Source organism: Lissotriton helveticus, chromosome 9 (assembly GCF_964261635.1).
Source record: "Lissotriton helveticus chromosome 9, aLisHel1.1, whole genome shotgun sequence".
Taxonomy (NCBI): domain Eukaryota; kingdom Metazoa; phylum Chordata; class Amphibia; order Caudata; family Salamandridae; genus Lissotriton; species Lissotriton helveticus.
The window spans coordinates 359,452,978-359,475,764 of record NC_136070.1 but is presented as its reverse complement, the minus strand read 5'-3'; the positions used below and the strand labels follow the sequence as shown (position 1 = coordinate 359,475,764).

At 43.1% G+C, this 22,787-nt stretch overlaps 1 protein-coding gene across 1 annotated transcript in view; it reads left to right on the top strand.

The window, feature by feature from the left end:
• Positions 1–22,787, top strand: part of LOC144781328 (alpha-1-antiproteinase-like) — a 51,391-nt gene that overhangs the window by 18,874 nt on the left and 9,730 nt on the right. Inside the window, exons 2-4 of the mRNA XM_078660103.1 lie at positions 14,505–15,338; positions 16,680–16,950; positions 18,789–18,936. Of these exons, the coding sequence (XP_078516229.1) occupies positions 14,522–15,338; positions 16,680–16,950; positions 18,789–18,936 (1,236 nt within the window). The 5' untranslated portion in view covers positions 14,505–14,521. The remainder of the gene's footprint in view (positions 1–14,504; positions 15,339–16,679; positions 16,951–18,788; positions 18,937–22,787) is intronic.

Below are 22,787 nucleotides of genomic sequence, written 5' to 3'. Positions count from 1 at the left end.
GAAATAACACAATTTCACTGCGATCAATATACTCCTGCCACATAGGGTCGCTTACGTTTTTTCTAATACCAGCTATATTCCAAGACGTTAACTTCATATTAGGTTTACCGCCTTGGTCAGGTATATTACCGTTTATCCTTATATTGTAGACTTCCCCTGCCTGTATAGGCTCTATATTGTTACTCAGGTCAATTTTTTTATTAAGATGCCCTGTAGTTTTATCATCTTGATTTTCAATCACCGCATGTTTTTCATGCACCTTCGCTTGGGCTATTGGATATACATGACCTCTGTCACAAGTCCTCAGATTGGTCACAACCTCAATGTTAATAGAATTAGAGGACGGGGCCTCTCTATTGGTTTTGGGAGGCGCCTCTAGGGTCCTGTTGTTAGTACTCAGAGTTCCTAGCACATTGAAATCTTTTAAGGTTCTGACATTATTCGCGCCTACTGCTCTGCCATCCTCAATTTCAGGGCCTGATAGTATACTGGTTGTTACAGTTCGCAGTCAGTCTACTCCTTCAAGCCCATATAAAATATCAAAACGATTAAACATAGGGATGTTAAATTGATTTTTGAGCCCAGCAAAGGTGCCTCCTCGTTGTACCCGAAGGGGATACAAAGTTGGACGATAAAAATAGCTTAAATCAAAAGTTTGTATGTCACTCTCTCCTCTTGGGTGGTATCGATTACAAATGTGGCCAACTACTCGTCTATCCCAAAAGTAAACAATAATACAGTCACCAACTAGGTCCTTTGATCTATGCCCCACCCAACTTACTCTTCGAGCAAACAGGACTTCGCCATCTATATGAGTCGGGAGGGGTCTATTCTTATTTAGCTAAAATGTTACCTTGTTTTTTAATTCAGAATAAGTTTCTATTTTGTCATTATCCAACTCAGAAACCCCAGTAAATACAGCGGCATAGGGAAAGGAATCTGGTGGTAAATCAAGGAATGGTAAAGCACTCTTTTGTTTTAAGGTGTTTGATGTTTCCTTAGCTGCACATATGATTTCTTTGGCCTGCCCCACATCCCCGAGTTCCTGTGCCAACCCACCACCCCCCTCACCCCTGGTCGTCCCTCTCTCTCTCTGAAGTCAATATCCTACTTTCTGAAATTGTGTTAGCTTGACTAATTTTGTTTAATGCCGGGGGAGATATATTAGTTACAGTCGGAATGGGCAATGGGGCAACTATACTTGTGGGCTCTCGTGATATATTATTACCCACTACACTCTGCTTGGGTATACACTAAACCGATTTTTTTATATATATAAAACATTATCTATGGTTGCCTGTTCAAGTTTCCCCAGTCTTTCACTAACAGGGGTTGCATTAAGGACTTGATCAGTTGCTCAACCTTCTCCATAAATCCCTCAGTAATTTTTGACGATGGCAGGGGAGGATCGGCCGTCTTTATAATTGATACCTTCAGCGAAGGAGTGGGTGTCGGTGAAGGTGGTGAGAGCATAATAACTTGTGGGACCGAGGTCGCAATTGCGCCATTCTTGGTTACTCTAGACATTTTTGTTATCTTTGGGCACCTTCCCTTATGAGGACCCCCTCCACGTTTCCTCTTAACAATGGGTCCTGGTCCTAGTGATTGTTTTAGAAGTTGGGAATTAGAGTTGGATTTAGATGTGGACCTTGTAGTGGATGGCAGGACAGCTTTGTTAGATATATCATCCAAGGCACGATCATTAGTTGAGGCAATAAGACTAGCCTCTTTTGTCACGGGTGGATTGGACATCCCCTCTATCTGATGGTCATTACTGACTCCCGCATTAATGGGATTGTTATGTATTTGCGTTTCCAGTTGTTTTGGTGAAATGACCGACATTAAACCTCCCAAGGATGATCGTCTCGAGTACATGGATTCTAAAGAAAGGCGGCGTTCTGTCAGAGCTATTTAATGTTCTAATACTGATGTAGCCCTGGGTATAAATTGGTCTAGTGTCCCAGTAACGGTCCCCCCGTCACTACCCTCCTCCCTTTCCCTGCACGGGCCGCAATTAACCCTATGAACTACACTATATGACGTTAGCAAACTATCCTGACTCAAAAGCAATGCGAGAATCAGTCAGAATAAAACAGGTATTAAGTTCAAATTATTAATGTCCTTACAATTGTGGAGATGTTCAGGGGTGGCCCAGCCCAGCCTCCTCCTGGCTACAACAGGTGCGGACAGGCCAGCCCTCGGCCCGGGCTTTGAATTTAAAGTGCCTCCCGGCGCTTCAGCGGTGACGCATTATTCGGCATCACTAAGGCAGCGGTGGAGGGCACTGGGAGGTGTAGTCCTTGTCCCCGTACGGCGGCAACAGAGTTCGGTGCAGTCCCTCCTGGACTGTTCTAGCAAGAGCCGGCAGCAGCAGCCACCAAGGTAGGGCAGAAACCAATGTTAGCAAGGGACCCACATTTACATTGATTGGATCTGCTCTGTCCCTCCCCTGTTTACTGCTAAGCTCCTTAACATAATGAGAGGTGTTCCTACCCTCCTTCCAATGTTGATAGTCTTTTGCAAGGATGGATCCTTCAATTCAAGCAATCTTTCCTGAATCCTAACATTGTTAGTCTGTTTGATGAACTGATCTCTAGTCTAATTATCTTTTTATGCAAATCTCTAAATTTGCATGTGGCAGTTAAGGTTCTTAAAACTGCTACATACTGTTCTACACTTTCACCTACTAACTGGGCCCTTGAAAAAAAACTGTGCCTCTCCACAACTATGCTAGTTTTTTTTACCATAATTGTCCTCTAACTCCTTTAAGATACAACAGGACCCTCCGTAGGCTGTCCCTAGGGACCAGGTCCAAAAAGGCCAGTTAGAGATGGTCCTGCTTCAAGACAGTGTTTTTCTAGCACATCGTCGTGAAGCAACAGACCTGGTCCACCGTACTAGCCCTGAGCCTGAATCCCACCTTGGAATCTGAGAGGGCATGGTTGTCAGTATACCATGAGTGGAGTCTTGGCAGTCATGTCGGCAAAAGATCTTTTGACTATTGTCAATGAGGCTGATTAGCCCATTGGTGGTGGTGCTGCACCACGGTGGTGGTATATCCTCCTCTATCATAATGACATTACCCAGCATGTTTAAATACGGGACTCAGATTTCTGGTTGGGATAGGAACTAATCACCTGGAAGGCCAACAGGGCAGAGGACTCTTTCCCTGCTCATCTAATTAAGGGAATGTGCTGTTTCGGCAATCTTGAATTTCACATGGGTGCTTCCATCTGCCTCATTGTAGAGAGGAGTACTGGATATTGCAGAGCATTCACTAAAGGGTGAGATGTCACTAGACCACTTGCTAGATAGAACAGAGAAGTGAGCAACCCATTCATCTGGTTGGACCACTGACTCTAAGTGATTGTTGATGGTACTATTTCTGATAGTTTCAAGTTTCCAAAATGACTTGGAGTTTCCTTTGTCAAGGGTTTCCATGAGGTCGTCCCATTGGGCTATCTCCCAGCTACTCTTGAATTCACCAGGTGTTGCCTTGTATTGTCTCCTTGCCGTGACAATGTCTCTGCACTCAACAGAATTGCAAACAGCTGCCTTAGCGGCTCTGCACTCTCCCGAGAACCATTTTGGGCGGTCTCCAAAGATGGTTCTTCTTTTACCCTCCCGCATGATGTAGGATTTTAGGAGGGCCTTGAGATAACAGTGAAGTCTAACAAAATCTATCAGCTCTATATCAACCTTTTCGTATTGGGCAAATATCTCCACAAATCAAAGGTAAACTTTGGATAGGGTTGTAGTGTTCCCTGCGATTGAGGCCCATTTGACGTTTCTTCTATTGCTAGCTGTAACAATTGTGGAGGGACACGTCCTTAAGTGAAAATGTATTTGAAAGTGGACTGGCTTGGAATTAGCCATATAGTGCATCATGTTACTATCTATTCTGATTATGACCACCATGTCAATCAAACAGGTCCATAATCTGCTGTCTAAAAAAATGTAATCTATATGGCGTATGCACAAACCTCTTTTGCAGGTCAAATGGCAGAAATCAGCTGGAAATATTGCCATTCATTGGCCTTAACCTGTGTGTTATCCTTAAATCTGTTCTGCAACCTTTCATTATTTTTGATGTAAGGGCATGGGAACATGGGTTCCCACCAAAGGTTCATAAACTGCTCTTGCTATGGCTGTGACTGCTTTCCCTATCTGGACTGCTGTATTGCAGTCCCTAGCAATTATCTTAGCCCAATCACCAGGCAATTCATCAAGCGAATTATCTAGTCGGTCAACGGAGTCTTCATGAATACTATTCCCAGAAGATCCCTGCTGTCACATGAGATTCTTTTAGTTTTCTTAAACAGCTACATCTTTCATCCCTATAAATACCCCTCCAAAAGCCCTGCCTGCTGCTGAGGGTGTTACGAAAGTGGATGATGGACGGAGCGCTTGAGCAAATCAAACACTCACCCCCTATCAACTGATCTGGGTTTAATCCATCATCATTCTTTAGCTCATTCCACCACCCCAGTTCAGACATGGCCATATGCAATTCAGTATGACCCTGTGCCTCATGGGAACAGTCCAGCCCAAACTGCCAAGCCATGTCTTCCCTTGACCGGAAACAAGCATCCCGGGACCGGTTTCGGATTCATAACCCTCATGGTCTGTGAGTGCGACAGTGGTTGGGAAAAGTCACTGCAACTGCTGTTTGGGGAAGATTGAGTTTCAGTTGAATTTGTGATCCTATGTCTGATTTATACATATGCTTCAGAGCTATAGGCCCTTTGACAAGCTTATCATTTGCAAGGTGGAGCCCTATGTGATCGTACACATGATGTGTATCAGTGTATCTGAAGGTACTCAATATGTCTTCTCTAATGATGGATCTACATCCTCATACTTTCATAAACCAGTAGATGGTTTTATGAACAATTGAAACCTGTGATTCCCTTGTGCCTGGTGCAAACTAGGGGATGTTGACAAAATATATATATTATGGTGCAACATGTGGGTCTCCAGTGCCCGGGGCATTGAATCTAAATTACCACTTGGGGTTCTATTGGAGGCAGGCACATATGAATTACATGTTGATGTGTTGAAAGCTTGGCTTTTCCACCCCTGACCGTTGTTGGCAAAGAGTTGTTCTGTTGGATTGATGGTTGGTCCAAGCCCCTATCTATATAGGGCCTGGGCAGCAATTTTGTAGAAGGAGTTCCAGCCATCCACTGACTATCTGGCACCCCCTGATATAGTATTCCTACTGCTGAGGTCCAGGTTGAAGGGTGAAGGGCGTTTACTCTTCTCAGCTTGACAGGTGATGTGAATCAAAGTCAAAACAAGGAGAGTTAGATCATACATTTCATCATTTAGGGCTTTTGTTAACTTGCCAATTCAATTCTTTAGTGTCTGAATGTCCACTTTTAGTGAATTTAGATACAATTTTATGTTTCCTTTATTGGGATCAGGTGAATATTTGGAGAGTGCAAGGGGTTGCATTAGTTTGGGTACAGAGTCTAAAGGGGACCCCAAGGTCTCAAACCTAATTGTGCATTCTACGTCTGCTATGATAACTGTAGTGGACTTCACCTTTACATTTGTTTTTTCTGGTGGTTGATTATGTGGACTGGGGGCTGTGTCTGCATCAGGCTCGACCTCAGCAGAAGCACGGTTCGGGCCCAGGTATCACCTGTTTAGTGAAAAAGGATTTAATATCACCCTGTCATTGTTCTGCCTGGTTCTCTTGGTTTTCTCAGATAAAAGACCCTCAACTTCTTCAGTTAGCACCTTGATTTTGTCCATTGTGCAGTTTTCAGCTGAGTGTCTGAGCAGCTTCTTAACTTTCCCTAAGTCTGTGAATTTATCATTGGCCTTACGTTTGCCCAAGGTGTCAGGCTGTAGTTCTTAGGGATTATCAGAATACCTGTAAGGGCCTGATACTCCTTGGGGGATGTGAGAAAGGGGGATGAATACCACAAAACAAAAGGGAACTAGCCGTCGCCAACCACTTAAGCTGCACTAGTTGCTAGGTTAAGCATGACAATGTTATACACTTGGTTGCACCCTGATTATGTTATTCAACAGAAAAAGCCACATTAAAAGCGCTCAATATTATCATACAATTGTTCGTAGAGATGATCATAAGAGCTGAGCTTTGATCCCTCTCTTTTTGTCAATAAGCGGCCAATTGCTCCATTACTTGATCACACCTCAAAGGAGCAGGAGTCAGCATTAGATATTCAAGGCGCCCATAAAGACTCACTGAGTCAAGCAATAATCAGATCTAAACTCACGCAGTGGCCACTCTCAGGGAGTCCTGGACCCTGGTGCCAAATTGACATCCAAAGAAGTAATAAGTCATAATAAGGAGACAGATGGAGTGTGCTTATGGGTTCAATCCCGTCAGTGGCTTATCTTGATTTACAGCAGGGGGTGGTCCATGCCCACTGAAAGCCCCAATCAACACCGAGGAGTTAACAAAACAGCAGAACCAGGTCAGTGGCATTGATCTCACACAGAAATTGCATTAAAGTTCTCATATCCGGTCTGACCTCGCTGGACACCCAAGTGTGGTGGTGCTTTTCTTTTAAACCTGACATTGCCTATGCAATTGAACGCAAGAACGGGCGGGCCATGGGGATGATTTTTAGTGCAAAGTTAAGATGTCCCACCATTTTTTGTAGCTCATGCAAAGTGACCTTTTCCCTCAGGCACTCCTGTAATGCTAAAGTGAAGGCCACCACTTTCCCTTGTGGCAGTCGTGATACCCAGTTCACCGAATCCAATTCTAGGCACAAAAACTCATTGTTTGTGGCTGGCCCTATTATCTTTACCCCAAATTGGCACATGAGTGCGCAAAAAGCTTTGGACCTCTGCCATACTCCTGGGAGGCTAGTGCACCCAAAATAATAAAATTGTCCAAGTAATGCAGCACCAATCAATGCCGAGTCACCTGTCTGAAAACCCATTGAAGGAAAAAGCTGAATTTCTCATAGTAGGAGCGAGAGACGGAGCACCCCATCGGCATGCACTTGTCCATGTAATTACTCCCCTCTAGTTGAAAGGTTAACAAATGGAAATCCCGTGGGTGCACCAGCAGTAGGTGGAATGCTGATTTTATGTCAGACTTTGCTAGCCATGTGCCAGGTCCCAGCCCCTGCAGCATTTCTATCGCCTGATCCAAAGATGCGTATTCCATGGTGCACAGGGCCCCATCGATAGCATCATTCAGTGGTTGGCCCCTTATTGGGGACAAGTTATGGATTAAACGGAACTCCCACAATTCTTTTTTGGGTACAATCCCCAGCAGTGAACAAACAAAACCTTCCACATTAAAGTATCAAATGGGCCAGCTACCCTCCCCAATTGCAGCGCCTTCATGACTTTGGCTACCGCTACTGCCCTGTTGTACCTTACTGACTGCTAATTGCGGAAGTAAGAGACCCCTTTGTAGCCAGGTTCAAGAATCCTAATGTCATCCCTGAAGCTTTCCAAAAGAATCTGTGCTGTGTTTGGGCAACTATATCTATTCAACCATGGTATCAATGTGGTTGTCCTTGTCTGGGAGTGAGCCTTGGTGAGTAGTAAATACTCAATCTTGCTTTTTACCTTGATTTTTTAAAGCATTTGGATTCAGGGTGTGAGGAGAGGCCTCAGAAGGAACAGGTGTGCTTGAATCTGCATGAGCCCATGGGCCTGGTGCAGGTTTGCCTATGGAACTCCCAGAATGCCCCCTACTTCCCTCCCCCACCCATGTTAGCCGGTGGGCCTGATCGAAAGGACTGCCCTTGTGTATTCTTTTGAATTAAAGTCTTCATGTGACGCAACCACATGATGACATCCATCTGATCCCAGGTACAGCCAAGGTCAGTTGCTTTTGCCCTCCTGAACTCCTTGTCATATTCTTTCCATCCCACTACCCCTTACTCATCAAGGGCACAGGCGATCCTATTCTGATAGCATGCCATCAATGCGCCTAAACCAGGGAAACGCTCCACCATGATTGCATGATAATTGGAGAACCCTTTTATCCAATTCACCAGAGTTTCCTCAATCTTATTCTTTGGAGACCATTTACCCCAATCCCTGGGATGGGACCACTCTCTAAACTTCATTGCTTCTTCCATCTCAACTTTATCAAATAATAACGAAACATATTCACATATTCCCCTTTCTAGTTTTTTTCTTTTACTTCTTGTGAATTGTCTCTACCAAGATGGTCTCTGGAGGACCGTAACTCTCCCAAGCCTAAACTTGGTAACACTTGCGTCATACCTGCTGCCGTCGCATCCCGGTTCTTGGCGTGCTCTCCATCCTTTGTTTCACTCCCTTTTTGTAGTTCAGGTCCACCCCTGTCTTTCATTGGACTGCTTTGCTCAGCACCTTCGGTTGCCAGACTGCCCGTAGCTGCTGGACCTGCAGCTACTCTCTGTGTCCCCAAATGATTTGACCCTTCCACCTGTGCCACCAGTTTCCTGGCCCTCTCTAAGTCATCTCCCTCGTCTAATAGGGCCCCACTACCCGCTGAAGGGGTCCATGTCCGTACCTTAGCTAGCCACCGAAGCACAGCTGCTAAACTGGTCACCAAGTCTGGGTGCCCAAGCCCAACACTTACTGGGGCCTCACAGGGGACCGAAACTGGTTGGCTCGGGACCCCTTCTGAGCAGACTCCTCCCGCAGGCACTGCCACAACCAGTTGACTGGGGCCCCCGTCCCTCCTGGTGTACCCCTGCTGGAGTTGCCCCATTCACCCCTTCAGATGGGAGTCCTCCTGCCGGGGTGGAAGGCCCTGCCAATATCAATGTCTGGTGACCTAGGGGGCAAGGGCCCCCCGCTTGGGTTTAGACTTTTTGGGTGCCGGAGGAAAAGCAGCTCTGGGAGTTACCCCTCTCGCCTAGGCCTTTCCTCTGCTCCATCCTGTCCCTCAATTTGGTTCCTCAAGTCCGTCAATGACTGCCCCATATCCTCCATCCTACGCATCATCGCCTCCATCCATTCCTCAATCCGTGAGCGTTTTTCACCCCTTTTCACTTTAGGCACCATGACCACTACAAGTTTACCGCACAATAAAAACATAGTCAATAAAATGACCCCGCACCTGTGTACCCCTCAAACTGACTAAACCCCAAAACCAACCGGATACAACTGTCCCTCACAGTTGGCCAGCCTAAAAGTGTAAAAAATGTGGCCCCAGCAAAACAACAGATGTTTGCCTCTAAGGTCAGAATATTGCCCCTCACCTGCCAGCACTCACTAGATGAAAGCTTTGGTGGCTCCTCAGCTGCTCACAACCTCAGCAACAGGCAATTCAGTAAATATCATTAGCAGCTGGAGCCACCACCACAGTATCAATCATGCGGAGCAGGTGAGTATGCACTCGAAACTGTGTGGCTCCTGGCTGCTGTGCCAATCAGAAGAAAAATAAACTGCTGAATCCTCGTTTTTCTCACCCCATCCACAGACCTGCAGTGAAGATAAAACACAAAATTAGGTAAGAGAGCGGCCAGAGCCACCACCGCAATACAATCATGCAGGGCGGGTGAGTATGCACTCGAACTCATGTGGCTCCTTCGCAGCTGCAATCCAATTAATCCCCAACAACAAACAGCTGATCCTCATTTCCTCTGGGACGAGGGGAAGCTGAATTCCCCAAATTCTTTTTAAATTGAAAACTCCATCGCATGGACGGAGTAGCTTGCAGGCAGGGGTGAGAAGCGGTGAGGAAAGAGACCATCCCGCTGCTCCGTGGCCTCTTTTAAAGAGTCGCTCTCATGACCCGCTGCAGCCAGCAAGATCCAGCTTTGCCCAACCCCAGTGCCCCGAAAGCACTTGAAATGATTCTGGGGCATGCCCCTTGCCTACCAATCAGGTGCGAGGTAAGGGGCCGTGTCACCTGTGCCTTCACCAGCCCGCCCCTCAACGGCGGGTATCAGGGACCCACTAAACCGAACAGATAGAGGCGCACTCAGGTCATACAAGTTTTCTAAAGATTGTTGTTCTCAATTTATACATAAAGGGTGGTACACTACTATCTTGCGTTGGCTACACATTCAGTGAAAACTCAATGGCTACAGGATACACCCTGCCTGTAGTGTGCACTGTTCCTGCTGAACAATTTGTTCTCAATCTTAATATCTTCATATACACTTAAACACAAAACATTTACACACCATAAATCATAGATTCAAAAAATAATTTTTATCTTAGTTAATCTCAACAAGTCATGAATCACAAAAAAATGTTTGTGTACTTCATCGTATAGATATACATATATACACTCATCACTATTGCCCTCCTAGGGACAGTAAATCATTCATTTCAAAATTCGAATACAATTGGATCCAGCACATATCTAACTACATAAATTGTAATACATATGGTTTGGAAATCGCAAATAACATGGTTACTAACAATCCAGAGCCCGATGCATTTTGGGACTTCCATGTCCCTTCGTCAGGGGAAAAATCCTGTAACAAAAATTAAATATTTGCATACAATATATGTGCTTCTAAACATCACAGAGGTTTACAAATGGGAAAGGTCCAGTGTCTAACAATGATAAAGAATGTGTTATTCATAGATAAAAGGTGGAAAAAATGCAAATAGTAACAGTCGGCTGTTTAATAATTGGTGCCTCGTCGAGTGCAAATAGAAAATTGGGCGATAAATGAAAAAATCAAATGTGTAAGTATGCGTACCCCAAGAATAACCAATTATTTGCACATGCTCGCACATGACTTATTATCAATGTGATACCAAACCGTGAGGAAGAATCTCTCACTAATACAGAGGTTAGTGTGTACATACAATCTACCTGAACTGTGTGGCCCAATGCACAATTCTTTGCGTTATGTGCTGAGCCAGGAACCAGCCCTGATAAAAATGAGAACCTAATGTAAACAAGAAATAATAAATAACGCGCATGTTCTCAACTTCAATGCCTCATATAACGGACTGCTTGTATACTCAAATTGAAAAACCCCTGTTACAGTAGTCACCTTCAACCTTACATGAATCCCTTATTAAGCTCATGACATGCACGAGAAAACTGCATGGGAGCAACTGTACCATCTTATACGTCACAGCTGCGAAACATACCACATAGCTGATACTCTACTTCTACTCTGGATTTGCTGCTGTTCTTGGATAAGCGAAACATTATAGAGCCCAATGCGAAAAACCAAGTATTAAATAATACTAAAAAAACGGTACTAAACTCACCGCTAATATTGACTAAGCGGTCAAAGATCCAACCACGACCTTCCACTTAAATAGTCCCGTTCTGGATTCTCATAAGGTCAATCAACAAGTGTCACATAAATATAATGTAGTACCCTAACTCACAACCACTATGTAAGGAAATCAAGGCTTAACCTTACTCTGGACCCACCCCCCTTCCAAGTACTCGTCCGTTTATCCGCCCATGACTTGCATTTCAACAGTGCTTTAACAATATGCTCGTGAAGAAGAATATCTACAAACAAACACGTGAACGTATTTATAACCTGCATGGAAGTCCCATGTTAATTACCCTGGAGTAAACTGTGTTCCCTGAGCGTCCCATACTTCATCCCTTAAAGTTTGATCCTCTCGGTTTTCGTTAAACGGATAGCGAAGGACTGCCTAAAAGTATATGGCCTGGCACTCCCCCAAGTCCCCTCTTTTTCTTGTTTTACATACGGCCTCCCTTGTTCCTGGAGACGGGCTCGACCGCCATAAGAGCGGCACGCACTATTCTAGTGCTTCGCCTGTTTAACTGTTCTCCATAGCGTACAGCATGCAAATGTCACGTTCATCTACCGCGGAAGGATACCATTATACACCCATTCTAGACGCAAGACTTATAACAACGGAGATTCTGCATAGTTGCATGCTGGGAATTGTAGGACATGCTGCCATTGCTGGTAATACCACATAACCTCATACAACCCGATCGGATTAAACTTAATTAACCACCACAGTCTCACTCTTTAACTCACGACGAATCATTTCTAAGGCCAAACAACAATGAATATTAAAAAATTAGGGTACTAACCCCAAACGTATCTATTAAACATACTCAAGGTGCTTACAGTTTTGCCTGGGAATATTAACTTTATTGAGACCCATGGATACGTACACGCTGATGAAGTATACCTGAGTTGTCTACCATAGAGTACGCTATTTGTCACATGGCGAATCATATATAACACCAAAAAGACTGCGGATCTTTGAGAGTTGGGACCGGCACAACCACCATAGCTGCAGCGTGCCCGAGTTCCCAGTTGGCGTCTTTTGCATGTGCTTCTGGTTTAAATACCGTCACGGGTTTATCTTGAGTTACAGCAGGGGATGGTCCATGCCCACTGAATGCCCCCAATCAACACTTAGGAGTTAACAAAAAAGCTGTACCAGGTCAGATGTAGGAGAGACAATCTGGCTTCACGGGGCCAAAGTAGCCCTTGCCTCTAAGGCCAAGAGGGGGGCCCAGCCCATCCTACTCTGGGCTCTGATGGGTGCTGACATGCCTGCCCTTGGCCCGTGCTCCGCCTAGGTACAGCCCACATCCGTCCCACACTGCGGGCTTGCAGAGTGCTTTTAGCACATGTCGGAGCAAGCCCCACCCCCTCAGAAAGTGGCAGTGACAGAGGGTGCTGGCACAATTCAAGTTGGGAGATGAAGTCCATTGAATTTGCGTGTGTCCAGAGGGCTCAGGCACCCCAAGACTGCCTGGCCAAAATGTATTTTCACCTTTAAAATGTTTAAATAAATTGATTTTTAAAATGTTTATGGGGCTTTACTTTTAGTCTTTTAAGTCACTACCTCCATTATTTTCAATGGGAGCATGTTGTAGTACCTGTGAGTGGCCAGGTGTAGTGCTGGATGTTCTCCAACTCTAACCTGGAGGACTTTTACAGCTATTTTAGGTAATTTTTAGCTGTAGTAACAATAGAGGTGCAGTTTGTGATTAGAAATCAGCTTACACGTTTGTGGGTGGACGCATGTTCCTCACTAACCCCTGCTTATCCTCCATTAACCCCTTCCTTACTCCTCCAAAATGTGCTCCCATTTAGTGATTAGTGTTCCCAATTTACCAACCCCTCCCTGTCCCTCCTGCTACTACTACCAAAATGTATACCTACATGAGCAGAGATCTACACATTTGGCTTTGACATCTCCCACATAAGAGATAAAAGAGGCAGAGGTGTAGATCTCTGCATGTAAGTCAGTGAATAACATTCTGTAGTACATTGGTGTAACTATTGTAGTGTCACTAAATACTATATAATGCAGTTTGTGATTAAGTCCCATTGTATTTAAAGAAAGAGTTGATGAATGGTTATGATTCCCTTGGTGACTATAAACTTGTCATCCATTCACAAGGGACTGTAACTAAAGATGATGGGAACAATTGTTAAGCAAAACTTTCCTCATTGTTAACAAGATTTCAATATTGAAAAAGTATATTTATAATTTAACCTCTTCACTCTTCTTTTGAGGAACAGATGAGTTATTCATCAAGTCAAATTCATGTTCTGGAGTGCCTCAGATAGGATTTGGGTCAGGAGTCATCAACTCCCAGACTGTTTTGTGCGTAGGCCACCTTAGAAAATCTGAAGGTTGTCATTGTGAAGCTGGGGAATGTTATTTATGCAAAATGTCTAATTCAAATATCCAAAAACAAGTCGTTTTAAATTACCTGAGCATTATCAGTGTCTTAATATGGTAAAAGCACTGTTCCTAGGGCCAGAGGTACAAAGGATTTTGAAGTTGCAAATGAATTGGGTCGTTTGCCACCTCAGAAAGCTTATTTAAATGTGCAAAGGCAAAATGTGATATTGTAACTTGTTACCGAAATGCAATTTGCATCGGCGATTCACTATTTGGAAAGGACGTGTTTAGGGCATCCCCACCAAATACCAATTTCCAGTAGTATGTATTAATGTTTTCTGACCAAATTGTGGTAGTTAAACAATAATACTCTACCACCAATTGAAAGACTGTGGTAACCCATTTTCAAATGGGAAAGGGCCCCTACAAGTGTAAACATAACAATGTGTTTGCTGTGGTACTCACAATTTCTCCTGGCGTTTGGGGACAGGCAGGGGGCAGAACTAAATAAAACTCTGACACTGAAACAAAGTAATGTCCCCCAGTTTAAAAAGCATTTATCAGTTTTGAGTGATAAAACCTCCTCAGCTCCTTGCAATAAATCATCCCCTTTCCATCCGTAGCAAGCAATGACATTTAAAGCGTATTCTTTTTTATTTTTATTTTTCTGCAACCATATTTCTGATGCTGGTTATTCCATATTTGTTTTCACTGCAATTGTTGCATATGGCCATAAAAAACACTTTCCACTTAACCTTGAAAAGGTGTTGACATATATTGGGAATACATTCTTCTTTTAGAAATGACAAATAGTTATACAGGCGAAGGAAAAAATAATATTGCTTCTCGAATGCATCGATGAGACTATAGTTTTAAAACATTACATAATAAATGAAATATTAATCAAAAACCCTTGTTATGTATCTATCATATTGATAAATATTATTCTTTTACAGGTGTCTTCCATATAAACATGAGACCTTCCTTGTATGTCTGTGGGATAATCACCCTACTTATTGGTGGGATTCACTGTGATCATCACCCGGATCATGTTAGTGAAGCCAATCATACAACTGTGGATGCTCATGGGAAAGAACACCACCATGTGGAGCATCATGGCAATGGACACCATGGCCAAGAACATCATGATGAGAAGCATAATGAGAAGAAACATCATGGAAAGGGGCATACTGATGGGGATCATCATGGGAAGAAACTAAATGACCACAAGCACTCCGGAGAAAAACACCATGAGCAAGAGCAGCCTGAAGATGTAAACATATGTCAAAAAATTACATCTGCCAACACAGGTTTTGCTTTTAATTTCTATAAACACCTTACTTCCAATGGAAAATCTGGCAATGTGTTTGTGTCTCCGATGAGCATCTCCACTGCTCTCAGCATGCTATCTCTTGGTGCCAGGTTTATAACTCACAAGGAGATTATTGAAAGTATGGGGTTTAACCTTCGTGAACTCTCAGAGCAGGATGTACATGCTGGCTTCCACCACCTCATGCAGAGTTTGAACAAGTCCGACAATGAGCTGCACCTGAGCACAGGCAATGCCCTCTTCATACAAGAGGGTCTACCAATACTGCCTCAGTTTTTACAAGATGTCAAAAGTCAATATGATTCAGAAGTCGTGCCTTCCAATTTCAATAAGGGTGAGGAGGCAAAGAAGCAAATAAATGATTATGTTCTGGAGAAAACGCATGGAAAAATTGCCGAATTGCTTCCGAATATTGATCAAGGAACTGTTCTGGTTCTCGTCAATTATATTTTCTTTAAAGGTAAGATATTTTATTGCAGAATAAAACGAATGTATTGAAATGTGAGAGAGCTAAACAACCCCAGAAAAACTCAGCACATCATGGTGCAAGCAAACTGCCATAACATTGACATACTCTTTTTACAAGTGATGCAGCTTTTCTAAGGGAACACTAGTAAAGTCGTCCAAAAATGGGAAACATAAAGGTATTTCATGACATTCTCATTACAAGCTAGTCGGGTAGCGATTGTGTTCCAGGTCCATTTCAGTGATTTTCAGTAGTATGACAAGTCCGATCCGACAAAATTTCCATATGGCATAAGCATATTGCAAGTCAAACATGAGTTGCGTGACTAAGTACAAGTATGAGCTCAAAGGCTTAGATGCTTCATAAAGTCAACTAACTTCAGTTTGACTTTGGCTCTACCTATAATGTAGTTTGTGTAAATGCGTCACATTATAAGTCGTCCTTCTACAAAATCTTATATACATTTTAGCTCTTTTCCTTATGTTCTTGTTAATGAATGTCAGACGTGAATGAGGAAATGTACTGCCCTAGCTGTTCTAGAAAAACATAGGGCCTGATTCACAAAGGCAGAATTCACTAACATTGCTTTCACTGGTAATTTACCATATTTCAAGGGACAACTTCTAATCCCAGGAAACTTCTCAGTGACCAGCTGACGATCCTGGCAACAGCAATTCTGAAGCCACAGATAAACTGTTCAAAACTATTACAGTACAAATGGAGGTGCAATTTATTATAAATATGTCATAAAAGTATTTATTGATTTATTAGATGATTTTGTGGCTACGGCAGCTTCTGTGTATGATGTAGCTCTGCTATTGTACCCTAAATATCTCCTTGATCTCGATTTCCTACTGCCTCTGACATTTAGACAAGGGGCTAAGACTAAGGAGGCCAGTTATTTATATTTAGATGGCTGCAATAGGTGGTCGTCAACCGGGCTCTAGAGGTTGCACTGCATAAAGTGAGCACTCCATGGACTAATTTAAGACATGAGATCGGATCACAAAACCTTTTTGACTGGTACTATTTCCTGTCCCTGGTGGTAAATCAAAACAATGCTTGCTGCAAAATTCTTTTAACATTGTATTATGAAAGCAGATCTCTGGAGGTGGTATTTGTTGCGTTGCATTTTATTACGTTGGTGATGTTTTCTATGCTTGTTTTTGCAGCTTTGTTTTCGTGTTGTATTATTGCAATTTGATATTATTGGGTTGTACTCTTGTCAACATTTTTTGTGATTGAACAAATGAGGACTAAATGCACGTCATAATACTGGTGGTGAAATTATACAGTGTTTGCACATCTTTACCTTATACCTTAATCTCTTCACAGGATCATGGACACAACCATTTAATTCCAATTTTACGGCAGAAGGGGATTTTTTTGTGGATGAGAACACCACTGTAAAAGTACCAATGATGCGCCGCTACAGCACTTTCAGCTCATATCGGGATGCAGATTTGGGTTGTAAAGTAGTGCAGCTCGACTACGCAGGAAATGCATCTGCAATGCTAATATTACCCAACAAAGGAATGATGAAGCAGGTTGAGGATGCATTGTCAGTTGCAACATTGGAGAAATGGACGAAGTCTCTTTCACCACAGTAAGGCTTCAGCATTTTTAAATCGTCCTAATATTTAATTAATTGGAACTCAGAAGAGCTGAGACACAGGGACTGCACCCCTGTAGGTTTTGCAGTTTTTAAAGCTTACTTGCTGACAGCAGCGTAGCGTGGGTTGCCCGCGCGGGGCAAGGCAAGTATCCTTCCACTTTTCTTTTAAAATGTTGCGCCCCTAAGAATGCCTCTAAGAATTTTGCAACTGGGGCAACCACCCCTGTGGCCCCTCCCACGCTACAGCACTGCTTGCTGATAATCATTATCAGGCCCACTTGAATAGTGCAGCAGTGATGGACCAAATAAAACAGAAGGTTTGAGTGAATCATGTAGTAAGGAACGGTACCTTTTTGCATAAAACATGCAGCTCCTTACAACATTTAGTACATTTTACCATCTCCGTCTGATGTTTAGGCAACATTAGGCTCTTTTTCTAACACAACCATTATGGAGTGTAAGGCTGAGTCACACATGTCCTAGGGAGTAAGTACCACACACTGGGGCAGTTTGGGTAGCAGAGAAGGAAGAAAATGCACTGGGGCTCACAAAGACATCTGGTATGAAGTAATAAAGGAAGGTAGAAGGCAGCAAACCCCGATGCTTGTAAGTCTATGCCTGTCAGTGGGCCTGTGAATGCTGCCACAAATACTGCTAGGAACCTAGAGATTGTCTGCTGATCAGAAACAAGTTCACTCATGAAATCAGCCACAGTGGTGTGCTATGGAGATGGTGTTGGGTAAGACAAGCGAATGTATCGATGTCTCGCCCTCACTCACTGATATTCCTGGCGGTCACTCTTAGGAGGAGGAGGGCTCACAGGCAATGCAGCTACAGGTCCAAGTCCCGTGGGAGTCTCACGACTGGTAAAGAGGTGGCTTAGGAGAATCCCCATCAACAGACTTTTCCTGGAATGTCGTGTCTAACACTATAAATGTATCTGTTGTGTCCTCAATCTCCACTTGGTGATGTCACTCCTTGGGTAGGCATACTATCCTTATTAGTCTACTCCTGCTCCTTCTCAGTGGTGGTGGTTTCCCTTGGTGCCAAGCTGGGTGTCTGAGGCCTTTGTTTGTCTTTGTCCCCGGTCCTGATGGTTCCCACTTTCTTTTTGGCTGTTGCTTAAAAAGTCATGACGAGAGAATACTATAAGTGCATATATTCACTATTTCATGTACATTATTACAAAGGGCACTGTTACAAAGATTCACATTGTCACATACTTAATTCTACCGTCACTAACAAGTTTGATATTACTGTGACAATTTTAACTGTATGTTTTCACCTGAAGAAACATGCTGCAAACTTTCTCACTGTACAAAGGAGCTTTGTGTGCAATAAGGTTAGCAATGCTTTGTTGTGAGTCTCAGACTATTTTACACTTCCAATGACAAAATACCACGAATGACCTGAAAATGCAAATGCGTGCCTAGTCATGATGCAGCTTGCTTTGTCTTGGAGGAGTTGTACACTGGTCTGATGATTTAGAGGGCTGCTTAGATATTGCTGTATTGACAGGTTGAGTTGTGTGATGAGACTGCTGCACACCTGGCAGTTGCTTGTTCCTATAATTTGGAGACTATGCTGCGTAATGGGCGGTTGGACTTTATCAGAGGACTATATCATCTTCACTTACTAAAATTGAGATCAGGTGCAAAATATCAGTAAATTATCATTAGATTTTCAGCATGGTTGTGAGTAACAAAAAACATTTTCAGATTACAGTCATGTTTTTTGGCTACTTTATAGTCTTGTCAAAGAAGAACGCTATGATAAGGATTACGTGAAACAAAAAAGACAGATGTGCCATGTGTTTATTTTTCGTGCAGGGTTGTGAATTTGTATGTTCCAAAATTCTCAATCTCAGTGGCCACTGACCTGATGGAGACGCTGAAGGAAATGGGAATCAAAGATGTTTTCTCGGATAATGCTGATCTCTCTGGAATTACTGGAAGTCGTGGCCTTAAAGTATCACAGGTAAGATTATTAAGTAATGTATAATTCACCAAAGAGTTGAAAGAATCTCTGTGCTACCTTTCCATGATGTAGCCTACAAGAGAATTTGCACCAAGCACAGAGGAAAACATCCTGTTGATTTTGCCAAATTCTGCTGGGCACATTCACTATAAACATGTATTGACAACAGTTTGATTTTTGCACACACACACACACATGCACACAAGCAGGCTCACACACACTCACACTACATTAATGAGTATCAATAACCCCAGGCAATAATCATTCTCAATCCCCCCTAACAGTTCTGAGCCTCTATGGCCCATTAATAGTATAGAATATCAATAGAATCAACCAATAATGTAGATCAAAGTCTAAGGAAGTAATGAGAATTAGTGCGAGAAGGCAGTAATGGTCATCAACAGCCCCAGTGAGTCATAGCCCCAGGTGATAATGCACATCCATTGTCCTAGGCAGTGATAAACATTCAATTGCTTCAACAATGAACCTCAGAGACCCCTGCAGTAAGGAGCATCATTGGCTTACTAAAGCAATGATCGCCAATGGCCTCTTACAGTAATGAATATAAATAGTTCCCGGTATTTTTTGTTCCCCAAAAACTTCTAGTGTTGGCTATTTGTGCATCCTTTGTACCGGTTTTTCTGTGCCATTATTGCAGCTCTAGAATTTCGGCTGATATCTTAATTTCATTATGTGTAGGTAGTATGGGGTCCAGAATGTCCTGTGTACTAACATACATTTAGTCTATGCTAATGATGAAGTGATTTTATTTTTAAACAGAGAGCTCCAGATTCTCATTAGTTGAAGGAACTCTGCAACTCTCAGTTTAAAAATAAAATCACACTATCATTGCATGCAAGATTTATTCATAGTGCAGTAATTTTTCCATTCAAGCTGCCCTTAGTAGGCGTTTTGTAGCATAGTGATATAGGAAAGAGTAAGTTTGGAAACTGTATGCCGTTTTTATTATAGATTGGTGGTACATTTAACAATGGGTAGATCAGAGTATAAAGATGATAGCTTAGCAAAGGAGGCTGAATGGTGTTGTTTAGGGAGAATATATTCTAGAGGTTTCAAAAGTTAGAGATTCTTTTAGAAAGCCAAGGTTTATAACCAAGGGAAGCCTTTTAATATCCACCTATCCCAGTCAAGAGCGTGGCCCTAAATTTCGATTTTTTTATTTCACCTAATTGGGGAAAAGTTGATAGAAGAATTTTCAGTTTTTCACAATGGCAGGTGATCTGATTTAAATGAGGTAATACAACGTGTTCTCTGTTTAAACAGGAAGGCCGACTGATAATCTTAAACACTTCTCACGTTTATTCCTCCTTATTCTTTGGGAAGTCTACATTTAATTTTTAAGGCAGTTTCATGGTCGTTTATTTTTCTAGAGAAAGAGATTTACTATTTTGGCCAATTCGAGGAACAATTAATTGGAAAGTAGAGAATGGATTGCGCTCATGAGATAATTTACCGCAGGCACTATCCTTATATGTATAGTATTCCCTCTTCCCCACCACATGGGATATTTGGGTGACCAACCTTCCATCTAATCAGATATTTTGTTTAGTGTTTTCTTGTCATTATGTTTAATGTATTCTTATAAATTGTCATTGGAGTCAAGGTCTAGATATTTAAAAAAAATGGATTGCTATGTTAAGCTAGAATTGCCTAGAATTTTAAGATCATATAGTGTTCAAAGATCTCATCTCAGATGTATCCTTGTTTGAGGTGTAGTTAGACATGTTTGAGTAGGAGTCCTATGTTTCTGTTATGGTTTGTATGGATGTATTAGCGTTTTTACAACAATAAGGGCACTATTAGCATATGCTACTGCTTTGACTGTGATGACTTTACATTTCATATATAGCAGTAGTTTGGTCATTAATAAGAACAAAGCAGAAAAAAGGTGTCAGGCCTCTTTTTAAGTAAAGTAGTCTGATATCACTCCCCTTGTTCTCCCTCTGTTATAAAGATAAGTGTAAAGACCCTACACCATTTTAATGAAGTTGTCTCCTAATTTAAATTTGTGTTGAACCCACATTAGAAAATAGCATGGAATCTTGCCAAAGGCTTTTCTGTGTCTAGCGCAAATGCCTCTGCTGGTGAGTTTTCCTGTTTGGCCTCTTAAATGAATTGGCAGAAAAGTATTTTGTTATCACTGGAAAGGTGATTCTTCAGAAGGTCTACTTCTGTGGGTCCTATTAACCTTGATAATATATTTTGTAGCCCATTTGCCAAGACCTTACCTTACATTTTTCAATCTATGTTTATTAGTGATATAAACCTTTAATTTTTGGTATGCATTAAATCTTTAGCTTCTTTGGGCAAGACCTCAATGAGAGGATGCCCATGATTTCTTCTATATTTTTATAAAATTGTAGCGACTGCATAAGGATAGGGAGCCTTCCCTCTGTTTAACTTCCCTTGGTTTTACAAGTGCACTAAGTAATTGTCCCTCAAGTTCTAGTTAAATCGGAGGTTCAGATTGGGTACATTTTGTTTTTAAACCTCTAGTTTTATTTCTTTGTTGTCTGACTAGAGTTTGGAACCGAATGCTTTGAAGATATAAGGGGCGATTACAATGGTGGGCGGATCACCCCCACCGGGCCGGCGGGGGTGATCCCTCAGCCATCGTGACAGCAAAGACCCCCGCCACATTATGATGGCTGGGGGGTCCGCGGCGGATGGAAAGACCGTCCACCGGTTTTCGACCGGCCGAAAACGGGTTTAATATGGTGCCGGTGTCTGGAAGACACCGCCATCCATATTACGATGCAGGCCATAATCAGCCTTTCCATGGCTGCATTGCTGCCATGGAAAGGCAGGTGGTTCCTGCTGTTGGGGGCCCGTTGTGGTCCCCCAGGGTGTTGGGAGGGTGTGGGGTGCACATGGGGGGTACCTATGGTACCCCCCTGCGTTTGCATGTACAATGTGTCAGGCACTGAGCGGTGCCTGTCACATTGTGCATGTAAAAGCACAACATGTATATTTTACGTTGCGGTGGGTGCTGCTAGCAGCACCGCCCACCGTAATGTAAAATATACAGGATGCGCCCACCACACTGGCGGGCACATAATAATTCGTATGGTGAGACCGCCGCAAATATGGCGGGCGGTCCCTTTTGTAGTTGCAATGGAGGGCGGACTATGTCCACCCACCATCGTAATTGGCCCCTTAGTTACTGTTTCCAGTTTAGGGGCACATTACGATGTTGGGTGGAAAGCCTCCGTCCAACAGTAGGAATCTTCATGACCGCGTTGGAGCCCTTCGGACCAACTTGGACAGTTTAAAGTCCGACTGCCCGATTACGATGTTCACGGTCGGAACGTAAACCAGCCGATCATTCTGACTCGGTCCCGACCGACTCACGGAGTATTCCTGTCTGTCGGGAACCGCATTATAACCCCCTATAGACAGCATTTACACCGTCAGGATTAGAATGCTGGTTTCCAACAGCCTTTCCGCGTTGGCTTGACCACCACGAAAAGGCCCATTGGAAAATTAGTTTGGGGGCCCTTGCCCCCATGGCCTATGGTTGGGGGTCGAGGGGGTGGGTAAGGTACCCCATGTGAAACACTACACTGTGTGGTGGGCATCAAGGGGTGCCTGCAACAGGGTGCAGTGTTTTCCACACACACTCTATTTCCCTATAGGAGCTTGTGTTATGGCCGGTTCTCAAGAGTAACATGAGCTCCCATAGGAAACAATGGGAATCCAACCGAACAGTGTTCGGAAGCATCGTAATCTGGTGGTTGGAACCGTTGACCACAATTCGGTCAGTCCCAAATCAGAGATGGTGTCAGCCAGCATCGTAATGAGCCCCTTATTGTGGCTTACACCGTTTTCAT